The sequence below is a fragment of the Nelumbo lutea genome, chromosome 7, assembly GCF_056320005.1.
Source record: "Nelumbo lutea isolate HS-2025 chromosome 7, American lotus-T2T, whole genome shotgun sequence".
NCBI lineage: Eukaryota > Viridiplantae > Streptophyta > Magnoliopsida > Proteales > Nelumbonaceae > Nelumbo > Nelumbo lutea.
In genome coordinates, this window is record NC_142690.1 from 31485059 (window position 1) to 31507450 (window position 22392).

The following is a 22392-nucleotide window of genomic DNA, read 5'->3' on the forward strand; positions in this document are numbered from 1 at the left end:
ATTTTATAGATATAATCTCAAAAAATAACAATATAAAAGAATTTTATAAGATAGTATACAAAACTGCTTGATGATTGGGCGAGGCAAGCCTCCAAGGGCACCTTGTCACCTAAGCATCACCTTGACAACTATGCATGTGGAATAGTAGACCAAGTCATGCATGTGCTGCCATCAATGCTATTCATAACTATCCTGATGGTTGACTTGTACAACTAGATTTCCTCTTCTTAGTAGTAAAAATGGAGTAGCTAATAGTGCATTTATTTTTCCATGTTACGCATCTCTTGCAAATGATCCTACATATACATGTTTCAAGGCTTGATTTTTGTAATACTCTTTTCATTACATCCAGTGCAGGATTGGGCTGACATGCTTCTTAGAATGTACGTAAGGTGGGGAGAGAAACAGTGTTACAAAACAAAGGTTGTTGAGAAATCTCTGGGAGAGGAAGCAGGAATAAAATCGGCCACAATTGAAATAGAGGGTCGTTATGCTTATGGGTACTTGTCAGGGGAAAAAGGAACACACCGCATTGTTAGACAGTCTCCTTTCAATGCCAAAGGCCTTCGTCAGGTAATTTTATTTTGTGGTCCTTTTATTAGCCTTTTATTAATTTTAGAAAGCAGAAACTAGGAATTAATAGGACACTCTGACAGGCATAAATTGACAAAACTATGGAGTACATGCTAATATTGACTATTTTATCTATGATATTTTAGACAAGCTTTTCTGGCATTGAGGTCATGCCTCTTCTTCCTGAAGAGTCCACAGATGTTGAGATACCTGAAGAAGATCTGGAAATAAGCTTCTCAAGGGCAGGTGGAAAAGGAGGCCAGAATGTCAACAAGGTTGAAACTGCAGTTCGAATTGTTCACATCCCCACTGGTGTCACAGTTCGCTGCACAGGTTTGCTCACAATAAAAGACTATTGTTTTAAAATTCCTCTCTGAATGCTAGGTTTATCACAACCAACTGTACTCAATTTAAAATCACAAGTTCATGACTTTGTCCTAGTTATCACCTTGTCAGAAACATTCATAATAATATTTTATACCATCTTGCCTTCTGAGAATAATGGTAAAATCTCAGGATGACAAGAATGTGAATGTCTGTTCAAGTCCAAGAGTGGCCACTTCATGTAAAAAAAATGCCAACGGTTATGTCCGTATCCAGTCTTACCCCACTTAAAAGATCCCATATGGCTGGGACCAGCATTTGGTTATGGCCTTTATCATCTTTTGTAAGCAGTAGTATACCATTGTAGCATTCTTGCATTTGCCCTTCTTTTTAAGAGGAAGAGTAATCGTTGCTTGGTGAAACAATAAAGCCTTGGTCTGATAAACATGAGAACACAGGTTTGGGTCTGAAATTAGGTATATGTCCACTCCACCCTGGATGGCCAAGAATAGCATATTGGGTAGTGAGTAGTGGTGTGATTAGGTACATGATTTGAAGAACTTCCACTACGAAGGGCTCAACCTAGGTCTTCCCAAGTTGCAATCCAGTAATAACCTAAACAATCCAGTAATAACCCAAGTTGCAACCCAGGTGTGATTAGGTACATTATTCTCCCAATTGCCTATAGGTTGGTTGGTTGCTTTTTTCTAAATGTGGTTGATTTTTATTCTTTTTCTTTGCTTGTATGGTTTCATGGTTAATAAAAGGATATTTCTTTAGAAATTGGTGGTTGACCATATTTTTTACTTTCAAGTCTAGGAGAGTCAAGTTCACTACTTGAACAAGATTTATTTAAATTACTGATTGAGTGTGTTGAGATCAAAAAAAAAAAAAAAAAGAAGAAAAACCATTTTTGTGAGACGTGCTTTTCTGGGTTTGCTGATACTCATATTTTCAGGCACCTATCTGAGCTCTCTTGGTTTTAAATGTCCTCTTGAATTACTGAGTCCTGATCGTCCTTTTATTTCATATTGCATCTAAACTCTAAAAGGTTTGGGTGTGTTTGCTATGTTGATATTCCTTCCTCTCAGTCCAAGCTTGATCCCTGTGCCCTTGAGTGCATTTTTTCTTGGATACTCTACCACCCAAAAGGAGTATAAATGCTATCATTGTGCTTCTTGGAGAAAAGATTATTCTATGGATGTTCCATTCTTTGAATCCTTGCCTTTCTTTGCTTCTTGGGGTGCCTTTGTTTAGGGGGAGAAGTATAAACTATCTCGTGAAGAGAGGCTAAACACTCCTCATACTCTTTTTCAGCCTTCAATCTTTGACTCTGAAGTGTCTGCTAGCTCAAAGGACAAAAGTAAGACTATTAACAAGGAATTAAGGGTGTTTGCGAGAAAAAGGAAGGGCCACTCAAAGGAGCAACCACTTCATGATTCCTAACCCTGTTACTTTTGGTGTTCCTACTCCTGACCTTGATTTGCCTATTGCCTTCATGAAAGAAGACACACTTGTACTCTATGTCCTATTTTTTATTATGTATCTTACACTTTGTATCTTCTAGCTTCTCTATTGCTTTACCTTCTAGTGTCTTAGATGCAAGCCCAAACCTGAATGGAGAGATGCCATGAATAAAGAAATGAAAGCATTGAGGAAAATGACACTTGGGAATTGGCTGACTTGTAAATGGGTTTACACTGTAAAACATAAGCCTGATGGCTCTGCAGAGAGGTATAAAGTTAGTATGGTATCCAAAGGCTTTACTTAGACATATGAGATTTATTACCAGGAAACATTTTCTCCTGTTGCCAAGATTAACTCAATTCAGGTTCTCTCCATTGCAGCAAATAAATCTTGGCCTCTACCAACTTGATGTAAAGAATGTGTTTTTTTTCATGGAGATTTACTAGAGGAAGTTTACATGAAGATCCTTCCTGGATGCTAAAAGAAGAGTACAAACTAAAGAAGGCCTTGTGTGGGCTAAATCATGGTTTAAAAGATTCAATTGTTCAATTCTTGGGGTTAAGGTATTGAGATCCAAGAAGGGGATGGTTCATGCATGGTTCAAAGTACTGATATTGCCTCTGCCGATACACAGGAGCGTATCAATACTTTGAACCATGGGTATATCCTATTGTTTGAGCTAGTTCATGCATGGTCCTGGACTACAACATGGAAGTAGTTGAGCTGTGCATTGGGAATATCTCCCCATGAATAAAAACATACGAGTTCGGAGATATTTCCAATTCATGGTTGCAAGTGGCTGTGAGGATAGTGTGAACTTGGTTTTGTGAAGACTGAATTCGAGTTCACCTAAAGGGGATTCCTGGGAAAGGTATTCTATTTTCTTGGCATGACCATCTTAGGGTAGAGATAATATATACTGGTCTACTTACACAATTCCTGACTAGACATTGCCTATGTTGTAAGTGTTGTGAGCTAGTTCATGCATGCTTCTAGTAGTACAACTGTACAACATGGAAGTAGTTCATCAGATTCTTCGATACCTAAAGGGGATTCCTGGAAGGGTATTCTATTTTCTAGACATGACAATCTTAGGATAGAGATATATACTGGTGTTGATTGGAAAGGATATGTCATTAATAGAAGATCCACCTTAGGATACTATATTTTTATTGGTGACAACGTGGTCACTTGGTGTAGAAAGAAGCAAATGTGGTTGCAAGTTCAAGTGCCAAGGTAGAATTCAGAGTATTGCTCATGGAGTGTGTGAAGCTTTATGGCTAAAAAGCATACTTAATGAGTTTAATCTTTCAGCATCCACACCAATAAGTTTATACTGTGATACAAGGCAGCAAGAAGTATTGCTCACAACCCAGTTCAGCACAATTGCAAGGTTCAAAGTATTGGTACACCCTGAAATGGTGCAAGGGGTGTATTGTTTTTTTTTTTTTTTTTTCAAAACTATGTCAGGGGGTAGGTCTTAGGCCTGTCTACCCCCTGAAAAAGGCCAAAACCCCAAAACACCCCTATTTTATGTATCGGTGACCCACCAATATGATACGTATTTAGCTGATATGGGCTGATACATGATGAAATTTTGAGCCTGGATTGCACCAAACACATCAAGGTGAACTGTTATTTTGTACAAAAGAAGCTTCTGAGTGGCCAAATTTGAACCTCTATATTATCACCTAATTGCAACTTGTAGATATTCTCACTAAGGGTGTTATAGGGGCACATCTCATGAAAATTGTAAGTAAGTTGAGCATGGTAGATATCTTTGCACCAACTTGAGGGGGAAGTATTGAGTTATGGATGTTAATGTTCTTGAGGGTATTTTAGTCATTTTCTATGTATGGGTCACCTTAAGGATTATCTTTCTCTATCAGGGATAATGATGTAATTGTTTACTTATTTTCATAATTAATAAAAGTTATAGAGGAGGTGTGGGGCAGCAGCAAACCTCTCTTCTCTTATGTCTCTAACGTCCTCTCTCCTTCCTCAGTGCAATCTTAAAAAGTAAAACTCTCTTCACTGTCACTAGTCCACAACTAACTTTATGTATATAATCAATGTTTAGGGGCAGCAGCAAGAACTTTTTGTCCCCCTCTTTGATTTCTCTTAATTCTTATTCCTACAACTTCTAGATTCTATTCTTTCTGATGTTTCTTGATTCTATTGGAGTTTTACATATACAAGTAATGCAAATTTATATTTAGTACATGATTTCTAAAGTCTCCTTGAATTGTATATTCTGCTATTGCTTTTACACTGGTGTCTGTGACATAGCAGAAGCTGTTTCCTTGAAGTTTTCTGTTCCATGTGAACTTCCTATGGATTAATCTTGATTATTTAACCAAGGGGCAATTTGTTGGGTCGAAATAGCTGCATTATCTAAACAATGTCCAAAGATTTGATGGTTTCATAAGAAACAAATACATTAGGACAGATTAATTGGTTTTGCAACTTTGTATGTATTTGGAGCTTTCGCCCATCCAGGATTTGTTCCATGGAATGGATCAAATCAGATTGGTCAATATGTTGTAGAACATGGAAACAACAGGAACTCTTGTATTGGTAAAACACTGGCTTTCACAGGAAATGAATACTCCAATGAACTAATTTGTATGAATTTATAGCTTTCCTCCATCCTGGATTTGCTCAACAGAATGGATAGGATCAAAGTAGGTTGGCCTTGTACATGGCACAATATTGAAACAAGATCTCTTTCATACCAAAAGCACTTATGCTTGGCTTTCATGTTGATGCATTCCCTTTTCCCTTATTTTACGAATGCAGAAGAGAGATCTCAACTAGCAAACAAGATCAAGGCTCTCAGCCGGTTGAAAGCCAAACTTCTGGTCATTGCTGAAGAGCAAAGAGCATCCGAAATAAAACAGATAAGGGGAGATGCAGTGAAGGCTGAGTGGGGCCAGCAGATTCGCAATTATGTGTTCCACCCATACAAGCTTGTCAAAGATGTTAGGACAGGGTTTGAGACATCAGATATTGCTTCTGTTATGGATGGTGAATTGGAACCATTTATTAAAGCATACCTCAAGTACAAATACAGTAGAACCATGACAGGAGGTGTACAATAAGACTGGAAAGTTCATTAATACAAAAACTTGTTTTTTATTTTTATTTTTTTTGAGTTGTATAATATATGCATTACATTGAGGAAATCTCTAATGTATATTCACTCAGTGGTTCCAGCTTTATTGTCTGCATAAGAAGGGTTCTTAGAATGCCTCACTTTTTGGTTATTAATTTAGGACCTCGTTATGTTGGCCCAGACGTTTGGATAATTCAGAAAATAGACCTCATTCTGATTCAAAGATTACTAACTAAATGCGAACACACTTGGAACCAACAAAACCTATTTTGGTTACTTGTAAGGTTTCACTCCTTGTGATACGTGGATCTTGTGGTTAGAAACTGAACACTATTGGAATCTAGCCCTTTTGAAGTTCTGAATGCAGTTTTGATCTCCCACATTCTTGGGTTGTGAAATTTATACTACATATAAAAGTATGGATATAGAGTGAAAGATTTTTGGGCTAAAATTGCCCTTTATTTCTTTGTTTGAGAAAGGGAATAAAAGTCATTTTATTACTTTTCACCTCTAATGCCGGTTTTAATGGCTATTAAAATGCTCATAATTGTGTATTTAGTCATCTCTAGTTTTTAGGGTTGAAAATGTAACTTAATTATTACTTTCCACCTTATTTAATTCCCTTTCATTAAGTTTTATACTTAAGGTATTAATTTCCATTTTATAAAATCTTATATTTAAATTATGTAAAGTGAAGGTATTTTTTACTAAAATTACCTTTATTTTTTTGTTTGAGAAAGGGTATAAAGATTATTTTATTACAGCTTTAATGGTTACTAAAATGCTCATAATTTGTGTATTTAGTCCACATCTAATTGTAATGGTTGAAAATGTAACTTCAATTATTACTTTTCACCTCATTTATTCTCTTCTCATTAAGTCTTATACTTAAGGTATTAACTCCCATTTTCTCTTATTAAATCATATATTTAAGCTATTTTTCACTAATAAATGCTTCTAATTAGATTTATGTCAATATTTTAACAAAATTAATTCATATATTTTAAAACTAACTGAAAGAAAGTTATTCCTTATCCAAGTGGTGGCTAAAAAATTCAACCATTTGAATCAAATTGATTAACCTATGAAGTCATAGTTAGGAAAAGAAATTTTTAAAATAGAAATAAATATAGAACATTATAAAAATGTAGAAAAATTAGACACATTTATGCTTTTTTTATTAATCAAATTAAAAAATAAGTGTAATAAACAAGAATTGTTTTTATTGATAAGAAAGATGAAATACATAATTTAGAACTAACCAAAAATGAAATTACTTTACTGTTTGGCAAAGATCAATAGCTCAACTTTTGTGTCAAATGTGTTAACATTTAATGTCATAAATAAATAATAAAAAATAATAAAATAAAATAAAAACATTTAGGCACATGTATAATATTGTGCTTATCATATTAAACAAAAAGTAAGTTTGACATATCAAAATTATTTTTACATACAAAAATACAATAAAAAATTATAGAAAAATTGAACACACCTATAATTCTATATTTACACTAATATCAAAAAATATGAATAAGATTGTAGATCTTTTTCTTTAAACTAAAACACTCATTTTTGAATTTAGTCCATATTTAATTGTAAGGTTTAAATTGTAAATTGAACTACTAATTTACACCTCATTCAATTCTCTTCGTTTAAATCTTACACTTTTTTTTTACAAAAAAGGATACACAAAAAAGATAAAACACTAGAAAAAGAAGAGACAGTTTAGCCTACCAATAATACTTGAAACTTCACAAATCAATTTGATTACCACATATTTGGATGAAGTGTTTATATAATCTGATTTGGATTTTGCAATCAACATCTGATTAATAATAAAAAAATAAAAAATAACAAATACATAAAGTTCAAAAAGATTTTGGATACATCATTATTATCTTTATCATCATCTAGACTTTCCATGTGCAAAGCACATGTATACTTACTAGTGAAAGTAAAAGAAGGAAAAAACAAACACTGATAAATGGAGAGAACATTGTAGTCTCTTTCCCATTTGATATAGAAACATTTTGTGGTCAGAGAAAAGCCTTGGAAGCAAGTGATGTGACATGTACTTAACTATGGCTGCATTTGGCATTCTTTAACTATGGCTGCCCCTATGAACATTGAGTTTTTAATGGTAAAAAGGAGATAAGTCCTTACAATAAATAATGCCAAATGTAGCCTAAATCAACTTTAATTAAGAAATTCTTACAATTCCAAGAGAACATTTTTAAGTCTCTTTGTTTATGTAGGTACTAACAAAGAATGGTTTGCTTGTTGCAAGCAAGGATTAAAGTTGGAAACACAAGAGATATCTCAAAGAGGTGATTTTAACACATTATTGGGAAAAGCATGAAAATGAATATGTTAGGAGCAAGGATTAAAGTATCAATATTAGGTATCGTATCGGACAATTAGAATATAGATATAGATACGTTCTGGTACACTAAGGAAATGCATACAAATTCCATAAATAAATTAATAATATTAAATTTAAGGTCAAATAATAAAAATAATGTATAAATACATAGAAAATCTATATTTTAATCATGTATAATAATATATTACAATTAATATAATCGGATGCATAGATATCATACACTTTTATTAATAATGTATCAATCAAGAGTCCAAATGCAAAACATATGCTTTATTATATTTTAATTATTGTATTAATTATTTTCAATTTTAGTACTTTTACTTTTTGACATTAACAAGGAAGTCAACCAAATATTAAATATCCATATGTAAATTAAAATATCAATTGATAATTTTTAAAAATATATAATCTGAACTTAAAATATATCAAATCTATCAAAATTTATAAGATACATATCATATGCAAATTCATAATTTTTAACTAATAAAATGATTATTCCATTATTAATACTTTTATTCCTACAAATTTTCTAAAATAAAAAATATCTTCTACAATAAATGTATATTAGTAAATTTGATAGATTGAATTTAATTTATATTCTTCAACATTTTACAAACAGTCTTTTATTTTTGTAAATTATAAACATGTTGTTATTTAATGTAAATTAAAATATTAATTAATATATTAATAATTAGTTTTTTACTTATTCAAATGCCACTCATTAACTCTCATATTTAAGGTATTAACTCCCATTGACATTCATTAAACCCTGTCATTGACTAGAATACCACTATTTTTGAATTTGCTCCATTTCCAATTGTGAGGATACAAAATGTAATTTGAATTACTGCATTTTTCTTGATTCAATTTTCTTTCATTAAGTCTTATATTTAGGGTGTTAATTCTCTTTCTTCCATAGTATACTAAAGAAAAATAAATATGACAGAAAAATCAATTTAATTGACAATAGAAATAAAATACAAATTTAAAACAAACTAAGAAATGAAGTTGTTTTGTTGTTTAGTGGTGAGTCAACAATTCAACCTATTGTGGCAAATGTATCATCCAATTTGATGTCATAATTAAATGATAATAAAAATAAAAAAAGATAAAAATACACAAATGTATAAAAATACAAAAAAATATATAGAAAACATTTGGAAAAATCTCTAATATCATATATTTCACCATATTAAACAAGACAAATAAGAATAAATTTAAAGACATAAATACAAAAAAGTTGTAAAAAATGGAAATATATTATTTATTATCATCATCATCAAAAATATATTATGCACTAAAATAATTATTCTATTATTAATACTATATTTATATAAATTTCTTGAGATTCAAATAATCTTTTGATATAAATGTGGATTTGATATATTATTTACTAATTTTCAATTTTTTTTTATTTTTAGTTGGAATTTTAAACATAAATATGTATTATTTATTTGGATAGCTTTCAGACATTAGTAAATAAAAGTTATTTTATTTTACTTATAAACCAAAGAGTTTAATAGCCTAGTGGTTTAAGAGCTAGGGCATTAACCGCTAATGTGCTTATTGAGTTGGATTTGAATCACCGTTAAACCCCTTGGCCAAATGTTTTCCACTAAAAAAAAGTTTCTTAATGCTTATAGTATGACATGAACCCAGATCAATTAATGATAGCACCAAATCTCTTAGCACTACTTTAAGCCAATAAACCATATCGTCTTTTGTCTTATTTAATAAAATAATATAGATTTTATTAATTTTTGTGTTCATCAAAACAATCAATACATATATATGATTAACGATTTCAACTAAAAATTAAAAGAAATAATATTTAAAATTAACATTTTATAACTAAATGAAATAAACAATCTATCATATCCAAATTTACATCAAATGGTGATTTTAATCCTAAAAAAATTATACAAATAAAATATTAATAATAGAATAATTATCTTAGTACTTAAAATTTATAAATTTGCGTGTGATATATAATATAATAGGTTCACATTTATGCATCCCGGATATCAGGTAGCGGATACCCTAAAGTCAAAACCCAAACCCCATAAGGTTTTGATAAACGGATCTTATTAAAGTCAGGACAGATCGGATACCCGAAAATTCCCACAGAATTGCCATCCCTAGCTGGAAGAAGCACCCCTCACGTTAGCCGTTCGGCGACCTCCAGGACCTCGAGTGTGTCTTCCCTCATCACTAACCACTACGGTTGGTAGATCAGTGACTCCACCCTCTCCTCGATAGATCGGAGCTCCCCTCGTTGGCCTAGGCTCTTCTGGTTATGGTTTAACATTGATTGGGGCTAGGTCCATAACCCGAGCCCTCTTGTTGGCCCGAGAAGTCGAAGGAGTTGGCGACCTAGCCATGTCCACTCCTACCTGGCGACTATTTTACTCTTCCTCACCACCTTGCCAAGTCTGATTGCTCTTGGAGGTTGACAACTTGCAAAGAACGGACTCCCATCAGTATCAAGATTATTTGAGACAAAGTCAACAACTGTTCGACTAGTCTACTATATCAGCTTGGCCTCAGATGTGTAAAGCTTCACGTTTGGACTAATCGTGGCTAGCTTTCCTAGCTTACTATACTATTCTCCTTAGTAAACAACTTATCGGATGACTCGACATTAGTCTTGGTAGTGTCCACATCAGTCTAAAAGGCTACTCCTGCTTAGATAAAATGAAAAAAAAAATTAACCCTTACAACCATGTTTGGAGGACAGGCCCCCCAACACCACTTTTATCTCGAGCCTAGAAAAAAAAAAAGGATTGATGTATACATCTCATTTTTTCACCCTTTAGTCTTTCTACAATATTTTGAATTTCAATCATGCTTCAATTAACCTCTCATCAATCTAGGGGTATTTTTGGACTTTTATAAAATTTTGGACCTCAAGGATTCGAGACAAGTACATAGAGCCTAAAATTCCAGATCCGACCTGTTTACCTCTTCATCGTAAGACTCAAAGTTGGAACCGATTCTAATCGTTCGATCAGAGTCATTTTGATCCTGTACTCATTTCATGTCAAATCATAAATTCAAAACCATAGGTATGTAGAGCCAAAAAATCCAATTCTGATGGCACTATGATCACCGACATCGTTTACCCCTTCATGTTAAGACCCGAAGCTAGAACCGATTATATTCGTCCGATTAGAGTCATTTTGATCTTGAACCTCATTTCATGTCAAATCAGAAATCCAAAACCATAGGTACATAGATCCAAAAATCCAAATCCAACCATACCAAGATCATTTGAATTCGATACCGTTTACCCTTTCATCCTAACACCCAAAACCGGAATCGATTACGATTGTCCGATCGGAGTCATTTTGATCTTGAACTTTATTTCATGTCAAATAAAAAATCCAAAATTATAAATTCGTAGATCCCAAAACCCCAAATCCAATGACACCAAGATCATCCAAATCTAACACTGTTTACCCTTTCATCTCAAGACCTGAAGTTGGAACTAACTCTAGACATTTGATCAGGATAATTTTTTATCATAAACCCTATGCCTCGTGTAATCTGAAATTCAACCTTATAGATAACTAGATCTCAAAATTTTGAGTCCGACTGTACCAAGATCGTCCAATTCTGACACCATTAACCTCTTCATCTTGAGACATAAAGCTAAATTCGATATGGGCCTTCCATTTGGAATCCTCTTCACCACAACTTTGAACCTATGGCATCCCACGACTAGATCTTACTCCCAGACTCTAAAACTATCTTAAAATCCAAGATTTAACCAGCTAAATTGGTGAAATCTTTCTCTTATTGCATTGATTGATTGAGAGGATCTCCCATAAAGTTGCCTTGACAGCCCCTTCCCTTATTCATTTCCTTCCAAAAAAGCTCTTTAAACCTCAGCCTTTGATCTCCATTGGCTCCCTATCTCAGCCCTTCATTCTCTTCTAGAATCCTCTCCAAAAATCTATAAATACCCCCTTCCTTACACACAAGACACACAATCTAGCTTAAGGAGAGAACTCTACCCCCATTAACTTAGAGAATAACCCCCTTCAGTTCCAAACTTCCCTATCAGCTCCAAGCTTCCATAACCCACATCCTAAACTCACTCCTCACCATCTCTCACGTTCCTTGGGTCCATGCATACCAGTATTAGTCCAAGAAACACCCAAGTCACACAAATTATCAAGGAAGGAAACTGAAGCATGTTTGAAACAACGACATTACAATAAACACCACAGACTTTCATCAGATCATCTATACATGGGCTACACTCTACATGACCTTTGAATCCCGTGAACACCCAAGAGACATGGTGAGTGATTTGAGGTAGAAGTTGATGCACGTTAAAGATTGAGGCAGTCGGACTTACTTTTCTCTATCATTCCAGATATGTTCACTGCTTTAACATTTCCTAATTTACTAATTTTGTTGTTGATATTAGTACCATTTAATTGTAAACATGGCATGACATTAGTTGTTTCTTAGATGATTTTTTAGTTTTCATTTTGGTAGTAGTTTAGTAGGATTGGCCTACTAGTAGTCCAAAGACGAACATCTCTTGCACACATTTGATCATTTCCCTCATGCTGATTTTTCCTTTTCTTTCAAAGAATTTAAAATCCCATGAATCAACTTTTTAGGTTCAGCTTTGCCTTGTAGCTATTTTCAAATTCAATCGTTGTGTCCATGCATTCATTTTATTTAATCATTAATCCAATCAAGAATTTTGAAATATTTACACTTGGCAGCAGCGCTGTCCCATTCAGCATTTACATCCACTCTCATCTACCTAATAGTGTAGTAGCATTGAATATGTTTTAACCAAAATCCCATTTCACCCGCCTTAAATTTTAGAATAGTGCCCATCATTCTTTCTATCCCAGGTAATTCATGTAATTTACCAATTTCCTTTTATTTAGTATTACCATGAACCACATATTCAGTCATTCGTTAATCATCGGATTCAACGGTTCGGATCGGGTAGGTACAACATTATAATCACGGATACTTAAAATTTTTTTTGGCACTTATCCCATAAATTTTTTTTACACGTGTTAGCACCCGATTTTTATTCGGTTCTCCGTCTGGAACCCCAACTCACCCTCAAACACCGGCCAAACCTTTCCGACCCTGTCGAAACCTAGAGAATCCAAAGAACCGAACTCTCAATCCCCCAAATCCACCATTGATCTCACCTGATACTAGAATTACCAAAATGCCTCTTCTTCCAAATTATCAAAATACCCCTTAGACCAAACTCCCAAAATATCTTAGATTCCAAATTACCAAAATACCCTCAACTAAATTTCCAAAATACCATTTTTTTCTAAAATCCCTAAAATACCCTTAACCAAGCTACCAAAATATCCCATCCTTCTAAATTCCCAAAATACCCCTTGATTAGTACTACTGAAATACCCCTCAAAGCCAAAATTACCAAAATACCCCTTCTTCCAAAATATTCAAAATACCCTCTCTTCCAAAATTCCCAAAATACCCCTTGCCCAAATTACCAAAATATCCCATTCTAAATTAGCAAAATAACCTTGACCAAATTACCAAAATACCCCTCATGCCAAATACCCAAAACTATCCTCTTTTTAGGTCACCAAAACTACCTCTCATTCCAAATGACCAAAATGCCCTCCATCCCAAATTCCTAATACCCTACTTCCAAATCCCATAAATATCTCGCATCCCCTAATTTCCCAAAATACCCTTAACCAAATTACCAAAATATCCCTCAAGCCAAATATCCAAAACTATCGTCTTTTCAAATCACCATAACTACCCCTCATACCAAATGACCAAAGTGCCCTCCATTCCAAATCCCCAAAACACCCTACTTACAAATTACGAAAAAAAACCCTTTTCTAAGTTCTCAAAATACCCCTTGATCAAATTCCAAATATGCCCCTTGACTAAATTATCAAAATACCCATCCTCTAAATTCCCAAAATACCCTTTGACCAAATCACCAAAATCCCCCTTCCTCTAAATTACCAAAATACCCCTCAAACCTAACTCCCAAAATATTTTCCATTCCAAATTACCAAATACCTCTTTGACCAAATTACCCAAATACCCCTCTAAACAAGCCCTTTCAAACCCTAGACTACCCAATCATCTTCTGATACGCAAATTACCAAATTGCCCTTTCATCTAAACTTTGTAAGTTACCCCCGATCCAAAATTACCCTTCAAACCCCAAATCACGAAACCTTCATTTTTTTCTAAATCCCAAACTTCCAAAACCCCATTTGTTTTAAGAGTCAACAAAAACCACCCTTCCCTCTCCTTATAAATAGGAGGCACCCATCCCAAGAAAAGAGGTCGAATGAGAAGGGGCTTAAGAGGAGAGGGTCCTAAGGGGGTCGAGGGGAATATGTGAGGAGATCCCCCCATATTGGATCGGTGAGAGGGGTTTTCCGAAGATAGAGGGGGACAATGAGAAGGGTTCAACGAAGAAGGAAAGAGAGAGTGAAGAGAGAGAAGAACTCTTCAAGGACCCAGAGAATTAGAGAGAGGAAGATAGATAGCGAACAGAGAGGGGTCGTTGAGTTGAGAAAGAGAGAGAGAGAGCGGGAGAGAGTTCTAGCAAGAGAAGAAAAACAAAGAGGGTTTGTCATGTTAGAACATGATAGAGAATGTGAAGAGTGCACAGAGAGAGGAAAAAACAAAGTGACGAGAGAGAGGGTTTGAGAGAGAGAGAGAGGTTTTGTTCAAAAAGAAGAAGGGTTGAAACTAGTTTGAACATAGGAGGCATTGTACAAGGATTTGATCCTTTTGTCCTGTCAAACCAGGGAAGCATCTTAGTGTTAATTACAGTCTCTATGCATAACCGAAACAGTTGGTCGGTTGTAACAAACTACTTGTCACATACCAAGCTGTTGGTCGGTTGTACCAAACTATTTGCCACGTGGCTTGCTTCTAGAATCTTGTGTCTTGTATCTATTTAAATCAATTGAATGAAACACTCACTTTACTTTTTCCATCAAATCCTCTGTTTTTATATGGTATCAGAGCGTCTCATCACAAATTCCTAGCTTCATTGCAAGCTTTTTCCAAACCAAGACATCATCACAGGTTCTTTTCGTCACAATCTTCATCACATCTGTCTGCTTAAACTTCCTTTCTTTTCAAGAATTGCTTGAGCTCGCTCGGTCATGTCCTCATTAACGCCCAACAACATCGTCGGAGGAATGATTGCAGATCAGGCATCTACATATTACCTTCATCCTTCAGACAATCCAAGAGCAGTTCTAGTCTCCTACCCTCTAAACGGAGACAACTATGCAACCTGGAGAAGGGCAATGCTGAATGCCCTTAATGGCAAGCACAAGGTTGGCTTCGTGGATGGATTGATCTCAAAACCAGAACCGGTGAAGCACAGTGAGTTTCTTGCATGGTCCAAATCCAACTCCATGGTGATATCCTGGCTCTTTAATGTAGTAGCTAGGGGTCTACATGAAAGCATAGCCTATGCAGAGACAGCCATAGATATATGGAAAGATTTGGAAGACCAATATTCACAAGGAAATGCTCCACGAGTCTTTGAACTAAAACAACGAGACTTGTCTCTGCTTCACCAAGAAAATATTTCAGTTGCAGTATACTATACGAAACTCAAAAGCCTGTGGGATGCTATTTCTATGCACTTGTCCACTCCTAATTGCTCATGCGGTGGTGTCGTAAAAGACATCTTGGCCGAAAGAGAAAAGGAGTGGGTCTATCAATTTCTCTTAGGACTTGGTGAACGATTCAACACCATCAGATCCAATATTCTTACCATGGAACCATTGCTGAGTGTCAGCAAGGTTTATGCACTCGCATCATAAGAAGAAAAACATCTTTCTTTAAGTGGTAATAGACCACCAACCATGGAAAGTGTAGCCTTCTATGCAAGTGGATTTGTATCCAAGAATCCATAGCAATAGAAAGACCGGCCTCACCCATGTTGTGAACATTGCAAAAAGATTGGGCATGTGAAAGCCAAATGCTATGAACTTGTCGGCTGTCCATCGAACTAGGAAACCGGAAATAAATCCAACAACAAAAACATCTCCAAGAAACAGTCTATCTCCAATCAAGCTACAACAAATATTCCCTCAGAGTTCCTAGTCCCAGGCTTAACCATTGAACAGTACCATCGACTAGTTAGCTTTCTTGGTGGTGATAATCAATTCATCACTACAACATCTGCAAATTTTGTGGGTAAGATTTCTGGCTCAATTAACCTTGTTAGTTCAAGATCCTGGCTCACTGATAGTGGTGCCTCAGATCACATGGCTTTCCATGTTGAAGATGTGATTGGACCAAGTTGTCATCGCAATCCAGTCCTATTGCCCAATGGTACTCTATTACCTGTTGATTCTAAACTACAAGTGCCCTTGAACTCTGATATAGCCTTAAAGGATGTGTTACACGTACTAGGCTTTAAGTGTAACTTGATTTCCATGAGCAAGATTACATCAGAATTGGACTGTCATAGTGTTCTTTCCCACCTTCTGCGTTTTGCAGGACCGAGCCACCAGGAAACTGATTGAGGTGGGTATCATGCATGATGGGCTCTATCACTTCCATGCTGCACCTATAACAACAGTGGCCTTCCACTCTTCCACCACTGAGAATTCTTGGACATGGCACTCAAGATTGGGACATGCCTCTTACTCGCAGCTGTCGAAACTACCTGGTTTGAAGATTGAACCCCTTTCTAATAAATGTTGTGATACTTGTTTCAGAGCCAAACAAACAAGGCTTAGTTTTCCTATCAACAATAGTAATACATCTTCTTTGTTTGAAATAATTCATTGTGATATATGGGGCGGTTATCATACCCCTTCCCATAGTGGTGCCCATTACCTTCTCATTATAGTTGATGATTTTTCTTGAGCTACATGGGTTTACTTGCTTAAGCATAAATCTAAGGCTTATTCCTATTTTGTCATGTTTTCGACTCTTGTGCAAAATCAGTTTCACACTACCATTAAGAGCATATGATCAGATAATGGTTCAAAGTTTTTATCTAAACCTATACTCTCTTACTTAGATGAACATGGGACAGAGCATCAGAGATCCTGTGTTGAAACTCCACAACAAAACGGGGTTGTTGAAAGAAAACATACATCTGTTGGAGACAGCAAGGACCCTCAAATTTCAAACAAGTCTACCAATTACTTTCTAGGGGGAATGTACACTCATTGCGGTACACATCATCAATTACTTGCCCACACTTGTACTCTCGGGCAAGACTCCCTATGAAGTACTCTTCCAAAAGCCACCCATCTATGATCATTTGAGAGTTTTTGGGTGCCTGTGTTATGTCCAAACCCTTTGTCATGGACATGACAAATTTGACTCAAGATCCATAAAATGCATGTTCATTGGATATCCACATGGCCAGAAAGATTATAAACTCTATAATCTTTTAACACACCAATTTTTTGTCTCACAAGATGTTGTCTTCTTTGAAAATCAATTCCCATACAATACATCATCAATGCAAGATGCGAATGGTTCAGATTTAGGGCCAGTCATACCACTACCGATCATAAATGTAGACCCAGAGACATTGGGACACGGTAGCACCCAGCAAACCACTTCAACCATATCTGAAACTGAGAATGTTTTGTAGCCTACCCCAGCCATTCAGGATGAACTCGAATCAGACCACAATGTTTCACATACCACCACCATTAACACATGACTAGCAAGGACAAGGTGCACCCCATCTCATCTATTCAATTTTGTCTACCCTACCATTCGATATCCCATGTCCAATTATTCCTCCAACAACCCAAATATTTCACTTGAACCCATCAGTTATGCTCAAGTCCAAAAATACCCTTGTTGGAGAGAAGCAATGCAAATTGAATGGAATGCCCTTCAAGATACCAACACATGGACCCTCACAACATTGCCTCCCGGCGAGAAGGCTATTGGGTGCAAATGGGTCTACAAAACCAAAATGAAACCCGATGGTTCTATTGGACGATTTAAAGCTTGTTTGGTAGCCAAATGATACACTCAAGCTAAAGGAGTTGACTATGGTGAGACTTATGCTTCGGTTTGCAAAGCTAGTAACAGTTCCTTGCCTACTTGCTTTAGCTGCGGCCTGAAAGTGGGAAACATATCAAATGGATGTGAATAATGCCTTCTTGCATGGTGAACTTCATGAGGAAATTTACATGAACCCCCCCCCCCCCCCCAGGTCTACTCAACTCCACTAACCCACATGTGTGTCGTCTTAATAAGTTTATCTATGGACTCAAGCAAGCCTCTAGAAATTGGTTTCAGACCTTAGCATGAGCCCTCAAAGAGTGGGGATTCACTCAGTCCACAACTAACACCACCCTCTTTACGTCTTTTAATCACAACTCATAGTTGGCAGTGATCCCACTCAGATTGTAGCACTAAAGCAGTATCTTCATAAATGTTTTCCAATCAAGGACCTTGGCCCGCTGAAATACTTTTTGGGCACCGAAGTCTCAAGAACAAATGATGACTTCTTCCTATGTCAGAGAAAGTACACACTCAACATACTCCAAGATGTTGGAATGATAGCCTGTAAGTCGTGTCCCTTTCCAATGGAGCAACAACATCGTCTTGAGCCAGATGCAGGTCCACCCATTGACAATCCAGAGTGCAACAGACAATTGGTGGGAAGGCTCATCTACTTGACCATTACTCGGCCAGAAATAACATATGCTGTACACATTTTAAGTCAATTCATGAGGAAACCATGTTAGCAGCATATGGATGCAATCCTTGGAGTTTGATATTTGAAGTCATGCCCAAATCAAGGCATTCACCTATTAGCGACAATGATATGGTTTTGTATGCCTACTGCGATTCTGATTGGGCAGAGTATCCATTTACCTGACGATCCACAACAAGATATTTCATCACTCTTGGTCACTCTCCATTGTCATGGAAATCAAAGAAGCAATGTACAGTATCCCGCTCCTCAGCGAAAGCAAAATACCGCTCCATGGCAGCGACTATTAGTGAACTTTTATGTTTCCATCGGCTTTTCAAAGATTTAAGCTTGCAACATCATCAACCCATGGAGTTGTATTGCGATAACAAGGCAACACTTCACATAGCAGCAAATCCAGTTTTCCATGAGCGCACCAAGCATATTGAAATTGACTACCACTTTATTAGACATCATCTTCAATCGGGAGTCATAGTCACTTCCCACCTCCCTACAAAGAATTAGTCGGCCAACAACTTCACTAAGGCTCTAGGAAAGGATCAATTCAGTATAGCTCTATCCAAGTTGGGCATTATCTGTAGCCATGCTCCAACTTGAGGGGGCATATTACAGTCTCTGTACATAACCGAAATAGTTGGTTGGTTGTAACAAACTACTTGCCACGTACCAAGCCATTGGTCAGTTGTAATAAACTATTTGACATGTGCCCTACTTCCAAAATCTTGTATCTTGTATCTATTTAAATCAATTGAATGAAACACTCTCTTTACTTTTTCCATCAAATCCTCTTTTTTTACAGTGTTCAGATTTTTCAGTAGGCGAAGCTTCTTTTGCTCTATCTTCCATCAAATACATCCTACCATTAGTGTCTTGGTGTTCACCAATCCCTTTGTTCGAAGACAAACCAATGTACCTTTGATCGGGAATCATTTTCCAAGGAGATTAAACCTTGTAGAGGTCTTCACCAATCACTTTACCTCATAGTTCCTATTTGGTTTAATGGCTTGATTATCATTCTGGTGTTTTTCTTTTTCTTATTTCTGTTTTTTTAGGTTGATAGTTAAATCGTTCTCTTCTGTTGTGTGTATTTAAATTCATTTTCTAGTATCAACGTTCTTTGGCATTTGAGAGGTTCAGGCTTCTTTCTCTATCTTTTTAGATAAGCCAGTTGAGTCCGAAGGTGGGGGTTTGTTAGAAAAGGGGTGAGGGAATCTCCCGTCCTTTTGCCCAGGCCCTTTCATCCAAAAGGGGGGCTCGTCAAGAGGTGGAGATAGAAGTATTTATGTTCCTTTCAAGCGTCTAGATGGACTCGAGTATTCAATTTTGAGCTCAAATCAATGAGGGAATTCCATTATTCACATCGACAAGAGAGAGGAGTGCCTAACCCTTTCCCTCTCTCTTTCTTAACTTACCCAGATTTGTTTGCCTAGGGCGATTAGTATGGAGTCACAACTTATTTATGAATATAAATCTAGGAGGCCCATCACTCCCAGTTATCTATTTTGATGGGTGGTGACTCCATCTGATTGGCCATGAAGTGAATTATCGGGATTTTTCCAACATTCACAGATTGACGACTCCAGTGGAGACATTTTGAGAGTTATGTGAGTGTCATTGGTCTCCCTCTCTTTTTTCTTATTAGGATCAAGAGTTAGTCTAGTTTCTTTTTCTCTTTGTAGTAGTGTGTTTTTTAAGCCTTATTTCTGATTAAGAGCAGTAATATTGATTAGTAGCTTAGTTTTTTGTTCTTGATTTGCAAATAATTCATACTTTTTTATTTAGGATTTGGTATCTCCTATGCTTTTAGTATGAGAATCTCTTTTGCCTTGCTTGAAAGTTATCTTTAATATAAAATTCATAGCATCTTTGCATGTTGTTCATGACCTCATTGTAGTCTAGTCGTGCTTGGCTTGAGATTATGAGTTTGAAATAATCTCTCATATGCTATAGTTTCTGGATAATATAATCATAGCTGTTATTTTATCCCCAAATAAGTTTCTAGAGGTTGTCATTCGAATCTATTATAGTATTAGATTTGGCTAAATGCAATTCTAGCTTATATTGGTTCTCTAGGTATAGATGGATTGTTAACTAGGACTGGCAATTCTGACCCCAATCCATTTAACCCACTCAACCCACCCATTCTAATGGTCGATCAACACTGGCCGAGTGACCCATTAGGGTCGAGGGAAAAGGGTCAAGGTGGGGTTGGGTCGAAGGTTAACCAATGATCCTCGACTTAAAGATTAAACTTTGATGCTTCAACAATTTGCCTCTCATCTTCTTCTCAATTAGGGTTTTCTTCTTCTCCCTTCTTCTCAGTTAGGACTTTGCAATACCACCAACGATCACTCCCATCGCTATCGTTCTCACTATTTAGGGCTCGCTCAAGTGGGTTTTCCTTTGATTGCTGCTATTCCAGTCCACGAAAGCTTGCCTTCAGTTGTAAGCTAATTAGTATAACCTTTGATTCCCCATCTCTCTTATTTTAATTTCTCAACTAAAACGAGAATGGTTCTTTCTTGAAATTGTTGAGAGTTTGCTTGAGAAGGAAGGGTTTCTAGTTTTGGATTTTTGCAGAAAATTTACTTATCAGGTTTGAGGTTTGGACCTGTGTTAATCATGCTAACTAACTCTGTTCTTCTCAAAAAAAAAAAAAAAAAGAAATAGAGAAAGAAAATAAAAAATTCATTTGAGCTTGTACATCATCAAGAAGTCAAAATTTGCAATGACTAGCCTCCCTTTAGGCTCGTTTGGTTGCAGTGCAATTTTATTTGCACTAGTACAAATGCATGGAAGGGAAAATGAAAAAAAAATGCAAATTCTGGTTTAACTTTGCTTTGGATTTTACTTTATTTTGCTTCTTGTCTTAATTTACTTCATTTGTACTACAATCAACAAAATAAGCTAAAAATTGAAACAAAAATAGGTCAGAATTTACACTCAAATCGTTTACACTGCCATAGTTTTGCATCAGTATAAATTTATTTGCATTGCAACCAAACACAGCCTTAGGTACAAATTTTGAGTTGAGCTGCTCAATGGAGGATAGAAATTTACTTGCATTTCTGGTTTTTAGCCTTTCTCAGGGGCAGCGATGCATATAGCCTTCTCTGTCCACGCTCTCTAATGCTTTTGTTATGGATGTATGATTAGATGAGGAAGGAGGAAGTGGTTTTATTACTTGGCCTATGCAAATTACTGTTGCGTTGATATTTCATGACCATTGTTGATCAATGTAAATGATAGGCTAACTACATGAGTGATCAGTTTTGAATTTCATACCTTAGAACCTAAGTTTTCATTAGAACATCAGCTTTTGAATTTCAAAAATAAAAAAAAATAATAATAAAAAAAAGAGAAAAAGTAATAAGAGGAGGAAGGGTAAAGGGAATAGTAGTAGCATCTAGATGAGTTTCTTTTTTCAGATTGATACCCTATACTTCAGTGGGATGAGAAAATAAGGGATTTTTTTTAAGAAAAAACTAAAATGAGAATTTGAAAAAGATTGGCTTTACAAGATAGTTTGAGGCTTTGAAATTCTAGTTCAGGGAGGTAGAAGACCCCATATACCTATTTTGGGTTTGGACTTTTGAAGACTTGCTTTTGTTTATGGATCCCCATCGGTTTCCAACTGCTGTTGGCTCTTGAACTATGCTGCAACTTCTGTTAGGGCCATGGTTGCCTACAGAAATAGCAAACCTACTTGACCTTAGCTGAGAGGGTGACTGGCATTCTGATTGTTGGGGGATTTGGTCCTTTGAACATGGGTGCTCTCCTTTGCCTTATCTCTAATTGGTCTTGGAGAGGATACAA

General features: G+C 35.9%; 2 protein-coding genes across 2 annotated transcripts in view; both read left to right on the top strand.

Moving 5' to 3' along the window:
- The window catches only part of HCF109 (high chlorophyll fluorescent 109), a 77916-nt gene extending 72331 nt beyond the window's left edge, over window positions 1–5585 (top strand). The window contains exons 5-7 of the mRNA XM_088952792.1: window positions 358–573; window positions 720–906; window positions 5164–5585. Coding sequence (XP_088808918.1) covers window positions 358–573; window positions 720–906; window positions 5164–5465 — 705 coding nt within the window. The 3' untranslated portion in view covers window positions 5466–5585. The remainder of the gene's footprint in view (window positions 1–357; window positions 574–719; window positions 907–5163) is intronic.
- A 9440-nt stretch (window positions 5586–15025) lies between these two features.
- Window positions 15026–16751, top strand: LOC148845977 (uncharacterized). Its single transcript, XM_088955907.1, has 3 exons — window positions 15026–15676; window positions 15890–16285; window positions 16380–16751. Exons 1-3 carry the CDS (start codon window positions 15026–15028, stop codon window positions 16749–16751), a joined length of 1419 nt encoding a protein of 472 aa, XP_088812033.1.
- Window positions 16752–22392: the final 5641 nt, after the last annotated feature.